The following is a 16,637-nucleotide window of genomic DNA, read 5'->3' on the forward strand; positions in this document are numbered from 1 at the left end:
ACAAAAATATAAATAAATTCTACAAGTGCAAAACATTATATATTATAAACATTGTAAATTAATAATTAGATAGTATGAAGCCAAATAAAACAAGATAGTCTTTTAGTATATTATGCCAATACTGGGATTTGAACTTAGGACCTTATATACTTCCTTAGCTTTTATACTGAAGGTTGTCACTCTACTATGGGATAATTTTGAAGCTTCTTTTGCTCAACTCTAGCACTCTACCACTTGAGCCACAGCGCCACTTCTGACTTTTTCCATTTAGGTGGTACTGAGGAATCGAAACCAGGGCTTTAGGCATACTAGGCAAGCACTCTACCACTGAGACACCTTCCCAGCCCTAGAATTTATTTTAAAAAGTAACACTTCGTTAATACTTGCTTGTAATATATAAAGTTTACTTGTCTTTCTAGTTTGGGACAAGGCCACTAAATAAGTCAGTCTTTTCTAAAATAATGAAATGTTTAAAAAAGAAGAGTCATATGACAAGTATACAGGACACTATAAAACATATTCATTCACATACCACTCTCTCTCTCTTTCTCTCTCTCTGTTTTTCCTTTCTTTGTCATCAGCTTTTGGAGGGCTTTTTCTCATTAGGAATCTATTTTCTGGTATAGGAGGGATTTCTTCTGGACGGACAGTAGACTGGGGTTGTGCTTCAGGATTTTCAGCCTCACTTTCGCTAGAAGCGCTAACAGAAATGCATAAAATACATTACATTTAATTATGATGTAGCTATCTGAAATATGAAGTTGTATTTTTCTTTATAACATAAACACACACACACACACACACACACACACACACCAACTTATCCCTCACAAAAATGGGTTCACATTAGGAAAAAAAAAGTCTCAATTTCTCACAAACCAAGTAACTAAAAAACAAATGCCCCAAATCATCAGTCTAAAATATTTTTCTAGCTGGGCACCAGTGGCTCACATGTAATTCTGGCTACTTAAGAGTCTGAGATGTGAGGATAGCAGTTCAAAGCAAGCCCCAGGAGAAAAGTCCATGTAAGACTCTCAGCTCCAATTAACCACTCAAAAATGAAGTGAAAGCCAGGGACCAGTGGCTCACACCTGTAATCCTAGCTACTCAGGAGAATGAGATCTGAAGATTGTGGTTCAAAGCCAGCCCGGGCAGGAACATCCCTGAGACTCCTATCTCCAATAAAACCACTAGAAAAAAGGAAGTGGCACTGTGGCTCAAGCAGTAGAGCACTCGCCTTGCACTGAAGAACACAGGGACAGCGCCCAGGCCCAGAGTTCAAGCCCCACGACCGACAAAACAAACAACAAGTACAGCTATGGCTCAAAATGGTAGAGATCGAGTCTTGAGCAAAAGAGCTCAGGGACAGTGCCCAGGCATTGAGTTCAAGCCTCACAAAAGACCAAAAACCAAAACAAAACTTTAAGCCAAGTGCCAGTGGGTCATAACTACAATAATCCTAGCTTCTCCAGGCTGAGATCCAAGGACCTAAGTGCAAAGCCAGTTTATAAGACTATTATCTCCAAAAAAGTCAGAATGGAGCTGTGATTCAAGTGGTAGAGCACTACTCTTGAGCTTCAAGAAGCTCAGTAACAGCGTGTAGGCCCCAAATTCAAGCCATAGAACCAGCATAAAAATATGGGTTGGTATGTAGCTCAGTGGCAAAGCGCTTGCCTAACAAGTACAACGTCCTGGGTTCGATCCCCAGTACCAAAAAAGAAAAGACAAAAAAAAATACAGTTAACCCCCCCCCTAAAAAAAAAAAACAAAAAACTCTTAGCCAGGTACTGGTGGCTCATACTGGCAATCCCTAGCTACTCAGGAGGCTGAGATCTGAGCACCGCAGTTCAAAGCCATCCTGGGCAGGAAAAGTCCATAAGACTCTTATCTCGATTAAACAACCAGAAAACAGGAAGTGGTGCCATGGCTTAAGTGGTAAAGCACAGCCTTGAGCTGAAGAGTTGAGGGACAGTGCCCAGGCCCAGAGTTCAAGCCCAGTACCACCACCACCAACCAAAAAAACTCTTCTAAAATATAAATCTATGAATTTTTTTTTTTTGGGGGGGGGGTGGTCCGGTCATGGGACCTGAACTCTGGGCCTGGGCGCTGTCCCTCAGCTCTTCAGGTCAAGGCTAGCGCTCTACCACTTGAGCCACAGCACCACTTCTGGCTTTTTTCTTTTTGCTTATGTGGTGCTGAGGAATCGAACCCAGGGCCTCAGGCATGCAAGGCAAACATTCTACCACTGAGCCACCTTCCCAGCCCTAAATCTATGAATTCTTGTGGGTACTATACTGATAAATTTCAAACACAGGTAAAGAAAGTAGTTGCTTTTGAGTTAACAAGGCAAATAAAAGGTAAGTTTTATTATCTCAACAAAATGAAAAACTAAATACAGTCATTATCTGCTTTCTAACGTTACATGATTATATAAGAGCACAGGAAATAAAGGATAAAAAAAGGGAAAAAACTGATATAGAGAGGCTGGGAATGTGGCTCAGTGGTAGAGTGCTTGCCTTGCATGCATGGGGCCCTGGATTCGATTCCTCAGCACCACATAAGCAGAAAAAAAAAGCTGAAAGTGGCGCTGTGGCTCAAGTTGTAGAGGGCTAGCCTTGAGCTGAAGAGCTGAGGGACAGTGCCCAGGCCCAGAGTTCAGGCCCCACGACCAGACCCCCCCCCCAAAAAAAAAAACCCAAAACAACAACAACAAAAAAAACTGATATAGAAAATAAAAGACATATGACTGGTTTCCTGTAAATCTTCTTAAACCTTATGCTAATAAAAAATAAACATAAGTCAGGCACCAACGGCTCATGCCTATAATCCTAGCTACTCAGGATGCTGAGAACTGAGGATCATAGTTTTGAGGCCAGCCAGGGCTAGAAGTGGTGTTGTGGCTCAAGTGGTAGAGCCCTAGCTTTGAGCACAGAGAGCATCAGGAACAGAGCCCAGGCCCTAAGTTCAAGCCCCAGGACAGGAAAAAATAAATAAATAACCTTTTAAACATGGCACGGTGGCATGCACCTGTAATTTCAGATACTTGGGAGGCTAGAAGATCTTGAGTTTGAGGATAGCCTGAGAAACTCAGTAAGACCCCTACCTCAGAAAACAAAACACCAAAAGTTAAAACCCTGGAAAACCAAAAATATTAATCACATTGAATGAAAACAAAATTAACTGAGGTACATAGAAGTAGTAAAAAGATAGACTAGGAATTGGGAGGAGGTTAACAGAGGGAAGGGAGAGGGGCAACAGGGTGAATGAGGCTGAATATGGTTGCCATAGTTTACATGGAAATAGAACAACGAAACCTGTTGAAATTATTTTAAAAAGGGAGGAGATGAGGTAAGGAGGAGTGACAGAAGGGATGACGTTGATGGGAATACACTTTATTCATGTGTGAAACAAGTAATATATACTAATTTCTTTCTTAAAAAAGTAAAGACCTTTTCTTGCTTTTCTTTCGCTTCTTCTTTTCCTTCTTATGTTTTCGGGAATTTTTCCTATGTTTCTTCTTTCTTTTTTTTGATTTCTCTTCAGACGCACTTTCAGAATCAGAAGAATCAGAAGAGGACTGAGAATCACTTGAGCTATCTGAATCACTAGATGAGGAGGAGGAAGATGATGATTTATGCCTTTTCTTTTCTTCTTTCTTAACTTTAAAAAAAATAAGATTTTGGTGAACAATCTTTAGGAATGTTATAAAGGAAATGTAATTATCTGTAGATCCTTACTAAGTCCAGTATCACCCATTCCTCCAGCTATCTGAACGGAGAGGAATGAAGTAGAAAAGGAGTCAAGACTTACAATTAAAACCCAGTTTTCCAGATGGGTCAAAACTGTATACATTTAGCCAAAGAATTTTTGGTGTTAAGTCTAAAATGCTAAACCATGGGCTGGGAATATGGCTTAATGGTAGAGTGTTTACCTAGCATGCATGAAACCCTAGATTTGATTCCTTAGTACAATATAAGCAGAAGTGGCACTATGGCTTAAGTGGTAGAGGGCTAGCCTAGAGCAAAAGAAGCTCAGGGATAGTACCCAGGCACTGAGTTCAAGCCTCAGGACTGGCAATAAATAAATGAATAAATGAATAAATAACTGTTAAACCAAGCTAACTGTCAGTGTGGGGCTTGAAGTCGAGACCTAGGCACTGTCCCTTGCTTTTTTGCTTAAGACTAGCACTCTACTACGTGAGCTAGAGCTCCACTTCCAGTTTTCTGGTGGTTCAATGGAGTTTCACAGACTTTCCTGACTGGGTTGATTTTAATTTCTGAACCACAATCTTCAGATCCCAGCTTCCAAAGTAGCTAGGATTACAGGTGTGAGCCAGTGCCCGACAAGTTAATTATTTTAGAATTTATTGTTATTATAGAAGGGTTACATTTACATGAGTCAGATAATAAGTAGATTTCCTTTTGTAAAGTATCATATGTTCTTGCATTCTCTCCCTCCCATCTCCACCCATGAGCTATACAGTTCACTTTCATCTATGTCCAGTGCATTCCACTGCTGCACTTTTTCATACTTTTCCCTCAGATTCTGTGCCTTCCCTTCACCCCCTTCCCCAGATATGCAGTGAATACACCATAATCACCAGAAAAAGAAAAAATTTTTTAAAAAAGTCTTTCAACAAGTTAAAGAAAAAATTAAACAACGAAGTTTTAATGAAGCACAGAGTAAATTTAAGACTCCCAGATTCTAATTCTGTAATTTTCTATTTTACCTCTTGTTATCAAAATTTGAGGTAGAACTAGTATAGGAAATAACAATTTTTTTTTTGGGGGGGGGGAATTGGTCGTGGGGCTTGAACTCTGGGCTTGGGCACTGTCCCTGTGCTCTTTAGCTCAAGGCCAGCACTCTACTGCTTGAGCCACAGCGCCACTTCCGGTTTTCTAGTGGTTTATTGGAGATAAGAGTCTCACGGACTTTCCTGTCCGGGCTGGCTTTGAACATGATCCTCAGGCGCCCGGCTTTGTATGACAATTTTTTTCATCAACATTTTTGAAAGGTAATAAACATGATTTCATTAGAACAAATATATATCTAAGAAATATAGCTTTCTGGGAATAATGTTTCATGTTTGAACACCTGAAATCCATGAAAACAGATCAGAACTGTGGATAAAAGTTGGCTCTGGGTTAAAAAAAAAAAAATTAGACCCACCAGGTACTGGTGGCTCACACTTGTAATCCCAGCTACTCAGAAGGCTGAGATCTGAGGTTCGTGGTTCAAAGCCAGCCCAGGCATGAAAGTCTGTGAGATTCTTATCTCCAATTAACCACCAAAAGGCCGGAAGTAGAGCTATGGTTCAAATGGACGAATGCCAGCCTTGAGTGAAAAGTTAAAAGGATGGGACCCAGGCCCTAAATCCAAGCCCCAGTAGCAACAGAGGCATGCATGCATGTACATGTGACACATATATACAATTGAGACCAGATCTTAGCTGCAAAATAACAAAAGCAAAAAAAGGACTGGATCAAGCCCAATGTTCAAACCTTATTGGCCAAAAAGAAAAAAAAGGGAAAGCTTAACTTGATATTCAGACTTTTAATGGAAGAAATTTTGCTGATGGTGAGTAACTATATTTTGGGGTCTTCCAGTAAAAGCCACTTTATTTTCAGCTAAGAAATTTTTGGGGGGCTGGGAAGGCGGCTCAGTGGTAGAGTGCTTGCCTTGCATGCCTGAGGCCCTGGGTTCAATTCCTCAGCACCACATAAGCAAAAAGCAAAAAGCCGGAAGTGGTGCTATGGCTCAAGTGGCAGAACGCTAGCCTTGAGCTGAAGAGCTGAGGGACAGCGCTCAGGCCCAGAGTTCAGGCCCCACAACCAGACCCCCCCCCCAAAAAAAAAAGAAAGAAAGAAAAAAATTTTTTTTGGGGGGGCAAGGAGGTTGAACTCAGGTCCTGGGCACTGTCCTTGAGGTTTTTTTTGCTGAGAGTTAGCACTCTACCACTTGGGCCACAGCTCCATTTCCACCATTTTTCTTTTATGATTAACTAAGTGGGGATGGACTTTCCTGCCAGGTCTGGTTTTGAACTACTATCGTCAGATCTCAGTCTCCTTTGTAGCTAGGATTACAAGCTTGAGACATGAGCACCTGGCTAGAAGTAATTTTAAGAGTCCAAAAATGCAAATGTTTTTAAAAAATCAGGCAACTAACACAAGTGAAGCTCAGCAGGAAGGAGTTGAAGGAAAACTAATGAAGTGGGTAGAGTGTGACCTCTTTATAGTCATTCTAATTCAAACTAAGGTGGATATGAAGAGATTTTATCCAAGCCAAAGATGGGACAACACAGTAATTACAATAAGCTGGAATATAAAAAATATAGTCGATTCCATCACTATATGACAATAGGATTATCAGTAAATGAAATATAAACTACTTGTATTGCCTTTCCTATGTGAACTATATTACTCACTACTCAAGTAGATAAAGTTCCTTTTTATTCTAGCAAAAAGTGAAAAAGAAATTACAGTTCAATTATCCTTTTGCAACTTCTAAATGAGACACACACTGAACACCAATGGTTACTGCAAAGCACAAAGGAGACATCCTGTCTTATGATTCCTATTCCCATCAGAAAAAAATTTCTATAACTCTGCATCTTTCACCTGATTTATGTAGCTGTAACCCCTCTGTACATCACCTTTTTAAAAAGAAAATAGAAAAAAAATATTTAAAAAACACTGCATCTGTTGATATTTTTTTTGGTTGGTCATGGGGCCTGGGCCTGGGCGCTGTCCCTCCACTCTTCAGCTCTTCAGCTCAAGGTGAGTGCTCTACCGCTTGAGCCACAGCACCACTTCAGTTTTCTGGTGGTTTATTGGAGATAAGAGTCTCACAGACTTTCCTGCCTGGGCTGGCTTTGAACTGTAATCCTCAGATCTCAACCTCCAGAGTCACTAGGATTACAGGCGTGAGCCACCGGCACCCAGCCGCATCTGTTGATTTTTATGTCTGCTTACTAAGTCATATGAAATAGAAGCACAGAAACAAAACATTAAGAGCCAATATGTAAAATATTTTGTGAAATTATGACAAATGATACCTAGATTTGTCAACAAACAAATTTCAAGGAGACATTGAGAGAAATCTATTAAAAAACAAACAAACGAAGTTTTGCTGTGTTGCCCTGATTGACCTCAAACTCCTGGGCTCAAGTGATCTTCCTGCCACACTCTCTTAAGTAGTCAGGACTACAGTTGTATGATTACAATACCTTAATGAAACAAACAAACAAACAAACAAAAAAAACAACTTACAAGATCAATCTTAAATGTTTGAACCTTATTTTTACCCAGATTAAAACAACCACTAACAATCCAATTAGAAAATCTAAACACTCAGTGTTCAGTGGTAGAGCGCTTACCTTGAGCTGAATTGCTGAGGGACAGCGCCCAGGCCCAGAGTTCAGGCCCCACGACTGGACTACCCCCCCCTCCAAAATCTAAACACCGTCAGTTTTTTTGTTGTTGTTGTTTGTAGGGCTTGAACTCAGGGTTTGGGTATTGTTCCTGAGCTTTTTTTTTGCTCAAGGCTGGTGCTCTACCACTTGAGCCACAGTGCCACTTCTATTCTTTGAATGGGTAGTTACAGATAAGAGTCTCATGGTGACTTTTCTGCCCAGTCTGGCTTTGAACTTCAGTTATCAGATCTCAGCCTCCTGAATAGCTACGATTACATGTGTGAGCCTGGCACCTGGTTAGGATTTTTTATATCTAAAAATATGTAAGATTATAGGTACTGGTTATCACAGAAAAAAAAAAAGAAATACTCGCTGATAAAATGCTGTCTGGAATTTGGTTTAAAATAAAGGAAAAAGAACTCATACATGCCCAGGAGTTTGAGTCTAGTCCTGACAATATAGAGAGAACCCACTAAAACAACAACAAACAAACAAACAAACCAAAAAAAGGGAAGCTGAGCTCCAATGGCTCATACTTGTAATCCTAGTTACTCAGGAAGCTGAGATGTGAGGATCATGGCACAAAGCCAGCCCAGGCAAGAAATGCTGCGAGACCCTAATAAACTACTCAGAAAAAGCTGGAAGTGGTCCTCTGGTTCAAGTGGCCTTGAACACAAAGAGGCTCAGGGATAGCGCCCATGCCCTGGGGGTGTGGTGGGGGGGCGGAGAGGACAAGGAGAAAAGAAAATGAAAAAAAGGAAAAGGAAAGGGAGTAACTAGAAAGGAACAAAACAAGATTGGCTGTGAATATATCATTGAACTTGGGTAATGAACATAATATTTTCATTTGAATAAACATTAATATTTCCCATAATGAAAATTAACAGGGATGAAGAAAATATATCCCTGGATTGTTTCTGGGCTACCTGCTTATAGGATCTGAAGAGGAGTAAGAGCTAGTTATGACTTTTCCATCAGTCTATCAGTCTAAGGAACATCCGATGATTTGACATTTGGCCAGTTATCTGTGAACACATAACTTACAGAAGCATAGTAAATCCATCACAAATGAGAATTTGGATACATTTCCTGGGCACTTGCCCTATGACTTGTGTTGTATCTTCCTGTTAAGATTGCTTATCAATATTGATGAAATGCTGCTGCACTAAAGAGAAAAACAAGGGCTGGGAAGTTGGCTCAGTGGTAGAGCGCTCGCCTTGCATGCTTAAGGCCCTGGGTTCAATTCCTCAGCACCACATAAGCAAAAAAAAAAGCCTGAAGTGGCGCTGTGGCTCAAGTGGTAGAGTGCTAACCTTGAGCTGAAGAGCTGAGGGACAACACCCAGGCCAAGAGTTCAGGCCCCACGACCGGATCCAAAAAAAAAAAAAAAAAAAAGAGAGAAGAACAAGGTTTAAAAACTGAAAGATTGCAGATGTAATGGTTTCATTGAACTAAGGTAGTTTTTCCTTATCTACTCATGTTCCTCTGGACCCTAAAGATAAGAAGTGTCAAGTGCGTGGGACTTATATGTAACAGCTATGCTTTATCCTGTTCCATAGCATCTCATAAAGTTAAGTCAACTCAGTGCTGGAGAAATTCTATTTTGTCTCATGAATCAAACTGTTAATAGGAATCCAAAACCCTTGCTATTAATATGGCAGAGTGGGTATATAAATATAAATTTTAAAAAATCTACTTATATATACTTTGTAAATCAAAATCTAAATAAGGGCTATTAAGAGTGAGACATTAAACTTTTAAATATGCCTAAAAGGAAAGAAAGAAATTCACAGTGAATATGAATAAATTAAGATAGGCTGAGATCTAAAAACTGCAGTTCAATGTCAGTCTAGGAAGGAAAGTCTGTGAGACTCATATCCAATTAGCCACCTGAAAAGTGGAAGTGGTGTTGTGGATCAAAGTGGTAGAGTGCTAGCCTTGAGCAAAAAAGATCAGGGACAGTGCCCAAGCTCTGGGTTCAAGCTCCACGACTGACAAAAAAAGACAAAAATATCTGAGACCATATCACATGCAAGTGAAATGCATTCCATAGACAAAAATTAAACCTGTTAAAATTGTTCAACTAAACTTAGTAACGTTTTGTTCCACAGTTCCCAAAGCTTTATTTGCCCTCTCAAACTTGTATTTATTTTGTATATATTTACTTTAGAAGGAAAAGATTATATAAGCAGCCCCATCTCAAAAACAGCTTAAAAATAACTTCCTATTAAAAACAAAACAGTAAACACTATGCAGAACACTGCTGGTGAATGCCTGAAATTCTAGCTACTTAGGAGACTGAGATCTGAGGAAGATAGTTCAAAGCCAGCCTGGGTAGCAAAAGTCCATGAGACTTTTATCTCCAATAAACTACCAGAAAGTCAGAAGTGGAGCTGTGGCAAGTGGTAGAGCACTAGTCTTGAGCACAAAAGCTTAGGGACACTGCCTAGGTCCAAAGTTCAAGCCCCAGGACTGGAAACAAACAAACCCTCTAAGTAGATCTGAAATGTTCTTACCACAAAAAAGTAAAATAACTGCATGTTAGTAGGTCAATTCATCCAATCTACAATGTATTTTAAAAACATCATATTGATCATACTGTCTGTGACAAACATATACAATTTTGTAAACTTAAAAAATTAATTAAGAGCCGGGCGCTGGTGGCTCATGCCTGTACTCCTAGCTACTCAGGAGGCTGAGATCTAAGGATCGCGGTTCAAAGCCAGCCCGGGCAGGAAAGACCATGAGACTCCTATCTCCAATAAACCACCAGAAAACCGGAAGTGGCGCTGTAGCTCAAGTGATAGAGTGCTCGCCTTGAGCTGAAGAGCTGAGGGACAGCGCCCAGGCCCAGAGTTCAAGCCCCACGGCCCACCAAAAAAAAAAAAAAAAAAAAAAAAAAAGAAAACAAATGCATAAAATGTATTTAAAAATACAAACACCTCATACTTACATAAGCTTTATTATGAATTTCATACCAAATATTTAGAGCATCTCTGCTTATATCACATGAATAAGAATTCTCACAAATATGCTGGGTGCTGATGACTCAAACATGTAATCCTAGATACTCAGGAGGCTAGGATCTGAGGATCATGGTTTGAAGTCAGCCCAGGCAGAAAAGTCCATGAGACTTTTATCTCCAATGAACTATTCAGAAAAAAATAGATGTGCTGTGGCTCAAGTGGTAGAGTGTTAACCATGAGCACAACTAGGCTCATGGATAGCACCCAGGCCCTGAGTTCAAGCCCCAGGACTGGCCAAAAAAAAAAAAAAGAAAAGAAAAAGAATTTCCTTACCTTTAGATTTGGGAATTAACTCTCCACAACTGAGTATTCGAACTTCAGCAAATGGTTTGCTAGCTGCATCTGTTTTCTGGTTTTCTATCTCTCTCACAACTTCTTGACCAGAGATCACTTGCCCAAAAACAACATGATGCCTACAGACAAGTGAGAACCATTAAATAAAAGCTTCTTTTAACAATATTGAATTATTTTTAAAAATGAAAGTAGGTTGTAAAATATTAAATACTTTACCCATCTAAATGAGGAGTTGGTTTCGTTGTTCTTTTGGAAGTCATCAGATAGGAGAATAAAAACAAAGTCAGAGAAAAACAAAGTTAGCATCTCTAAAAAGGAAAAGAAAATAACTGCATTGGAAACAAAGTTGGAAACTCAGAAATTATATGCTATCTTAACAGAATCATATGGTCTTAATCTTATTTCTATTTGTTGACATTATTTCTATCCATTTGTATTTCTTACATGTGAATTCATTTTTTTTTTTTTGGGGTCCGGTCACAGGGCTTGAACTCTGGGCCTGGGCGCTGTTCCTCAGCTCTTCAACTCAAGGCTAGCGCTCTACCACTTGAGCCACAGCACCACTTCCGGCTTTTTTCTTTTTGCTTATGTGGTGCCGAGGAATTGAACCCAGGGCCTCATGCATGCAGGGCAAGAGCTCTACCACTGAGCCACCTTCCCAGCACACATGTGAATTCTTTTTTTTTTTTGGGTCCGGTCACGGGGCCTGAACTCTGGGCCTGGGCACTGTCCCTCAGCTCTTCAGCTCAAGGCTAGCGCTCTACCTCTTGAGCCACAGCACCATTTCTGGCTTTTTTCTTTTTGCTTATGTGGTGCTGAGGAATCAAACCCAGGGCCTCATGCATGCAAGGCAAGCACTCTACCACTGAGCTACCTTCCCAGCCCACATGTGAATTCTTATATTCATGGCTATTCAATGTTCCATAATACTGACACATCAAAATTTATCCAATAATTTTACAATCTAATCAGTTTTTCTGGTCTTAACATACTAGACAGTTAAAGCTGGCAGGGGCTAACAGGTGGGAATAGCCATATTCCTGATGGTCCTCAGACATACTTTATTGAACCTGAACAGAAATGATCCACTTAGTTTTTGGGGTTTTTTTTGGGTCAGGTCGTGGGGCCTGAACTCTGGGCCTGGGCACTGTCCCTCAGCTCTTCAGCTCAAGGCTAGCGCTCTACCACTTAAGCCACAGCACCACTTCCGGCTTTTTTCTTTTTTCTTATGTGGTGCTGAGGAATCGAACCCAGGGCCTCAGGCATGCAGGGCAAGCGCTCTACCACTGAGCCAACTTCCCAGCCCTCCACTTCGTTTTATACAATATTATTTATGTTGTCTTGGCAAGGCTTCTGAGCTCATTCTTCTTCATACCCAGAAAATTTCACGTTCAAGAAAGAAATGAATTAAAATGTTGGTCAAAACCCAAAGTAAGGGCTTAGGTAGTATATGCTCCTATAGCCAAGCGCAGTACTGGGGAGCTTGAAGTGAGAGGACTGCTTGAGCCAAGTTCAAAGAAGCCTTAGCAATATAAGTAGAATGCCTCATAACAAAAAGCAAATCCCCTTCCCCTCCAGATCAAACTTAAAGCCATGTAGTTAAAGCTTGGCATATTGGTGTTCTTCCACCATGTCTGCTACATTAGGAAGTGTAAATAGGAAGACTGAGGTCCAGCATGGCCCAGGTAAAAGACTATCTCAAGAGTACCAGAGTAGCCAGCCACCGGTGGCTCACGCCTGTAATCCTAGCTACTCAGGAGGCTGAGTGACAAGGATCCCGGTTCAAGCTAGTCTGGGTGGGAAAATCTGTGAGACTCTTATCTCCAATTAACCACCAGAAAACTAGAAGTGTCGTTGTGGTTCAAGTGGTAGAGCTCTTGCCCTGAGCTGAAGAGCTGAGGGACAGTGCCCAGGTCCAGAGTTCAAGCCCCACGATCTCAAGCCCCACAAGTGACCAAATAAATAAATAGGGGCTGGGAAGGTAGCTCACTGGTAGAGTGCTTGTCTTGCATGTATGAGGCCCTGGGTTTGATTCCTCAGCACCACATAAGCAGAAAAAGCCGGAAGTGGGGCTGAGGCTCAAGTGGTAGAGCGCTAGCTTTGAGCTGAAGAGCTGAGGGACAGTGCCCAGGCCCAGAGTTCAGGCCCCATGACCGACTAAATTATAAAAAAAAAAAAAAAAAAAAAACCCCAGTATATTGTGTCCTCACTGTAAATTATGCTCATGTGAACTATAAAATCACCTAGAACTATAAAAACCCAGGTATATACTATGTATTTACATATTACATTCATACATGTATACACACACATATTCACACACATTTTGAATTAGATATAATCTATCCTCAATTCAGATTCTATATTTTGTCACTAAAATTCATTTGTAATCCCAAAACTTCATGCATGCAAGGTAAGCACTCCACCAGTGAGCCACCTTCGCAGCCCTGTAATCCCCAAAATTTTATGTGGTGTTTTCAGTCTTTCACAGATATATGTAGTAGTTAATAATAGTGTTGGCAAGGATATGGGAAAATCAGAACTCCTCTATCTTGCTTGTGGAAATATAACATGGTGTAACTACTATACAGTATAGTCAAAGGTTCCTCAGAAAAACAAAATACAGGATTAATATACAGCCCAACAATTCTACTCCTAAATATATTTAATCAAAGAATTGAACATCAGGGCTGGGAAGGTGGCTCAGTGGTAGAGTGCTTGCCTTGCATGCATGAGGCCCTGGGTTCGATTCCTCAGCACCACATAAGCAAAAAGAAAAAACCCGGAAGTGGCACTGTGGCTCAAGTGGTAGAGCACTAGCCTTGAGCTGAAGAGCTGAGGGACAGCGCCCAGGCCCAGAGTTCAGGCCCCACGACCGGACCCAAAAAAAAAAAGAATTGAACATCAGAGATTCAGGCACTTACATTCACCGCAGTACCACTGAAGTATCAATATTAACAAATAGATAAACAAATATGATAAACAGTGCACTATCATTTAGCCATAAAAAGGAATGTTGTTCTGATAAAGGCAACAGTAGGAAAGAACTGAGAAACATGCTAAGTGAAACAAGCTGGACAAAAAAGACAAATATGGAATTACATTGGTAATCCCAGAGATGCTGGAGGTAGAGGCAGGCTGATCACAAGTTTGAGGCAAGCCTGGGCAAAAAGGATTGACACTATCTCAAAAACAAAATAAAAGTGTTGGGGTATATTTCAAGTAGTAAGCACTTGTTTAGCATAGGTGAGACCTTAGGTTCAACCCCCAGTACAGCAGAAAATAAAAGTGTGTGAGGGGGAGAAAATATCCCAATACTTGGGAGGCTGAGGCAAGGAGGACTGTGAGTTTATGGGCAGATTAGGATACAGTAAGGCCTTGTCTTTAAAAAAAAAAGAAAAAAAAAGACAAACAGGTAAAAAATAGGAAAGTTACCTGGAAAATGGAAAAAAGGATTAAAGAAAAAGCAACAGCTGGAAGATTTTGAGAGATTATTAAACTTAACATAGGAGTCTTTTTTGCTTAGCAAAGGAAGAATTATGTTAAAAGAGAAAAAATTAATGATAACACTGCCAAAAATGTAAATATAGCACACATAGCTAGGCACCAGTGATCACACCAATAAACTTAGTTACTCAGAATGCTGAGATCTAAGTATCATGGTCTGAAGTCAACCTTACGTAGGAACATTTGTCAAACTCTGACTTCCAATTAAGTACCAGAGGTGGAGTGTAACTCAAGTGGTAGAGCACTAGCCTTTAGCTAAAAAGTGAAGGAACAGCTCCCAGACCCTGATTTCAAGCCCTAGTACCAACACTAAAAACCCAACAACAACAAAAAAAGCAAACACATACTATTAATGTTCAAATGTCAATGTAGTAATATACATATATCATATATAAATGCATCAATGTCAAAAATTATTCCAGTAACATATATTTTAAAAAAAATTTTTTGTAGGTTATGGGACTTGAACAACTCAGGGCCTAGGCACTGTCCCTGACCCTCTTTGTGCTCAAGGCTAGCGCTTTACGACTTGAGCCACAGTGCCACTTCTGATTTTTCAGTGGTTTATTGGAGATAAATGGGGACTTTTTTCTGCTTGGGCTTGCTTTTAACTGCTATCCACAGATCTCAGCCTCCTGAGTAGCTAAGATTACAGGTGTGTGCTACAGGGGCCGGGCTAAAAAAAATGTTTTTAAAACATCTAACAGGACAGGCTGGGAAGGTGGCTCAGTGATAGAGTGCTTGCCTTGCATGCATGAGGCCCTGGATTCAATTCCTCAACACCACATAAGCAGAAAAAGCCGGAAATGGCGCTGTGGCTCAAGTGTAGAGCGCTAGCATTGAGCTGAAGAGCCGAGGGACAGTCCAAACCCAGAGTTCAGGCCCCAAGACCGACAAAAAAAAAAAAAAAAAAAATTCTAACAGGGCAACAGTAAGGCTCAAATAACAGTGTTTGCCAAACAAATACAAGACTCTTAGTGCAAACCACAGTACTGCTTTAAAACAAAAAACAAAAATCCAAAAACAAGCTGGTGCTTGTGGCTCATGTTTAACATGGTCTAACTGCTGTACAGTACAGTATATACTACTCAGGAGGCTGAGATCGGAGGATTGTAGTCTTTTAACCACCAGAAAAATGGAAGTGGAGCTGTGGCACAAAGTGGGAACGTGCTAGTCTTGAGTAGTAAAGTTCAGGGGCAGTGCTCAGGCCAGGTTCAAGCCCCATGACAGATCAAAAAACAAAAACGGGAAAAAAAGCAAGCATCATGCAAAGGGCCCCAAAATAACACCCATAACTCACAATCAATGGATTCATGCAGTGATAATGCTGTTCTAGTGATATATAAAGAGATTCATGAGCTGGGTGCCAGTAGCTCATGCCTCTAATCCTAGCTACTCAGGAGGCTAAGATCTGAGGATCGTGGTTCAAAGCCAGCCCAGGCAAGGAAGTCCGTGAAATTCTTATCTCCAATAAACTACTGGAAAACTGGAAGTCGCACTGTAGCTCAAGTGGTAGAGTGGTAGCCTTGAGCTGAAGAGTTCAGGGACAGCGCTCAGGCCCAGAGTTCAAGCCCCATGACTGACAAAAAATAAAAAAATAAAAGAGATTCATGATATATCTAGAAGTTAATCACTGAGGACATGCTGTACTCCAGCAGTATTTTTACTGCCTGTAAAGAAGTTCTGGGGAGTTGGGAGGCAGTGGCTCACAAACTATAATCCCAGCTATTCTGGAGGTTATGATCTGAAGATCACAAATTGAAGACAGCCCAAATAGAAAACATATGAGATTCTATCTCTAATTAATCAGCCAGGGGGGAGGTGTGGCTCAAGTGGGTAGAGTCCTAACTATAAGCAAAATAGCCAAGATTCAGAGTTTGTCTTGGTACTGGCACACGTGTGCATGTGCGTGTACACACACACATGTATGCACGCACAAACTCACACACACATACACACACACACGCAAGCAGCAGCTCTGGGAACACTTTATTTCTGTTTGCCAATTTTTAAATTTTAGTCATTTTATTTTTTGAAAGACTAGGCTTGAACTCAGGGACACTGTACAGAACCATGACCTATGCCTCTAGCTCAGTTTTCACTGGTTATTTGTATGACAGAGTCCTGCTTGCCACTTGGGCAAATTGAACCTTCATGTACCCACTTTAGATTTCTAGTTGTTGCTAGATATACAGGCATATGCCACCACACCTAGCTTCTGAAAAAAGTCTGGAATTTTGTAGACTTTTCTGCTCTCGTTGGCCCAGGCTCCATTACAGCTTATTATAACTGGAACATTCAACTAGCTATGGATTAAGAAGGAATCTCTTGAACTTTTCTGCCACAGCCAGCTTCAAACTTTGGCTTTCCCATTCTCAGAATTACAGGTTTGAGTCACT

At 40.7% G+C, this 16,637-nt stretch overlaps 1 protein-coding gene across 3 annotated transcripts in view; it reads right to left on the bottom strand.

Moving 5' to 3' along the window:
• The window catches only part of Ppig (peptidylprolyl isomerase G), a 43,461-nt gene that overhangs the window by 5,988 nt on the left and 20,836 nt on the right, over positions 1-16,637 (bottom strand). For all 3 annotated transcript variants that reach the window (XM_070021393.1, XM_070021394.1, XM_070021395.1), the window contains exons 8-11: positions 10,948-10,977; positions 10,711-10,850; positions 3,450-3,660; positions 533-700 (exon numbers count right to left, since the gene is read on the bottom strand). In XM_070021393.1, the coding sequence (XP_069877494.1) occupies positions 533-700; positions 3,450-3,660; positions 10,711-10,850; positions 10,948-10,977 (549 nt within the window). The remainder of the gene's footprint in view (positions 1-532; positions 701-3,449; positions 3,661-10,710; positions 10,851-10,947; positions 10,978-16,637) is intronic.

This window comes from Dipodomys merriami, unplaced genomic scaffold, assembly GCF_024711535.1.
Source record: "Dipodomys merriami isolate MVZ:Mamm:240054 unplaced genomic scaffold, mDipMer1.0.p SCAF_1, whole genome shotgun sequence".
In the NCBI taxonomy this organism is placed as follows: Eukaryota; Metazoa; Chordata; class Mammalia; order Rodentia; family Heteromyidae; genus Dipodomys; species Dipodomys merriami.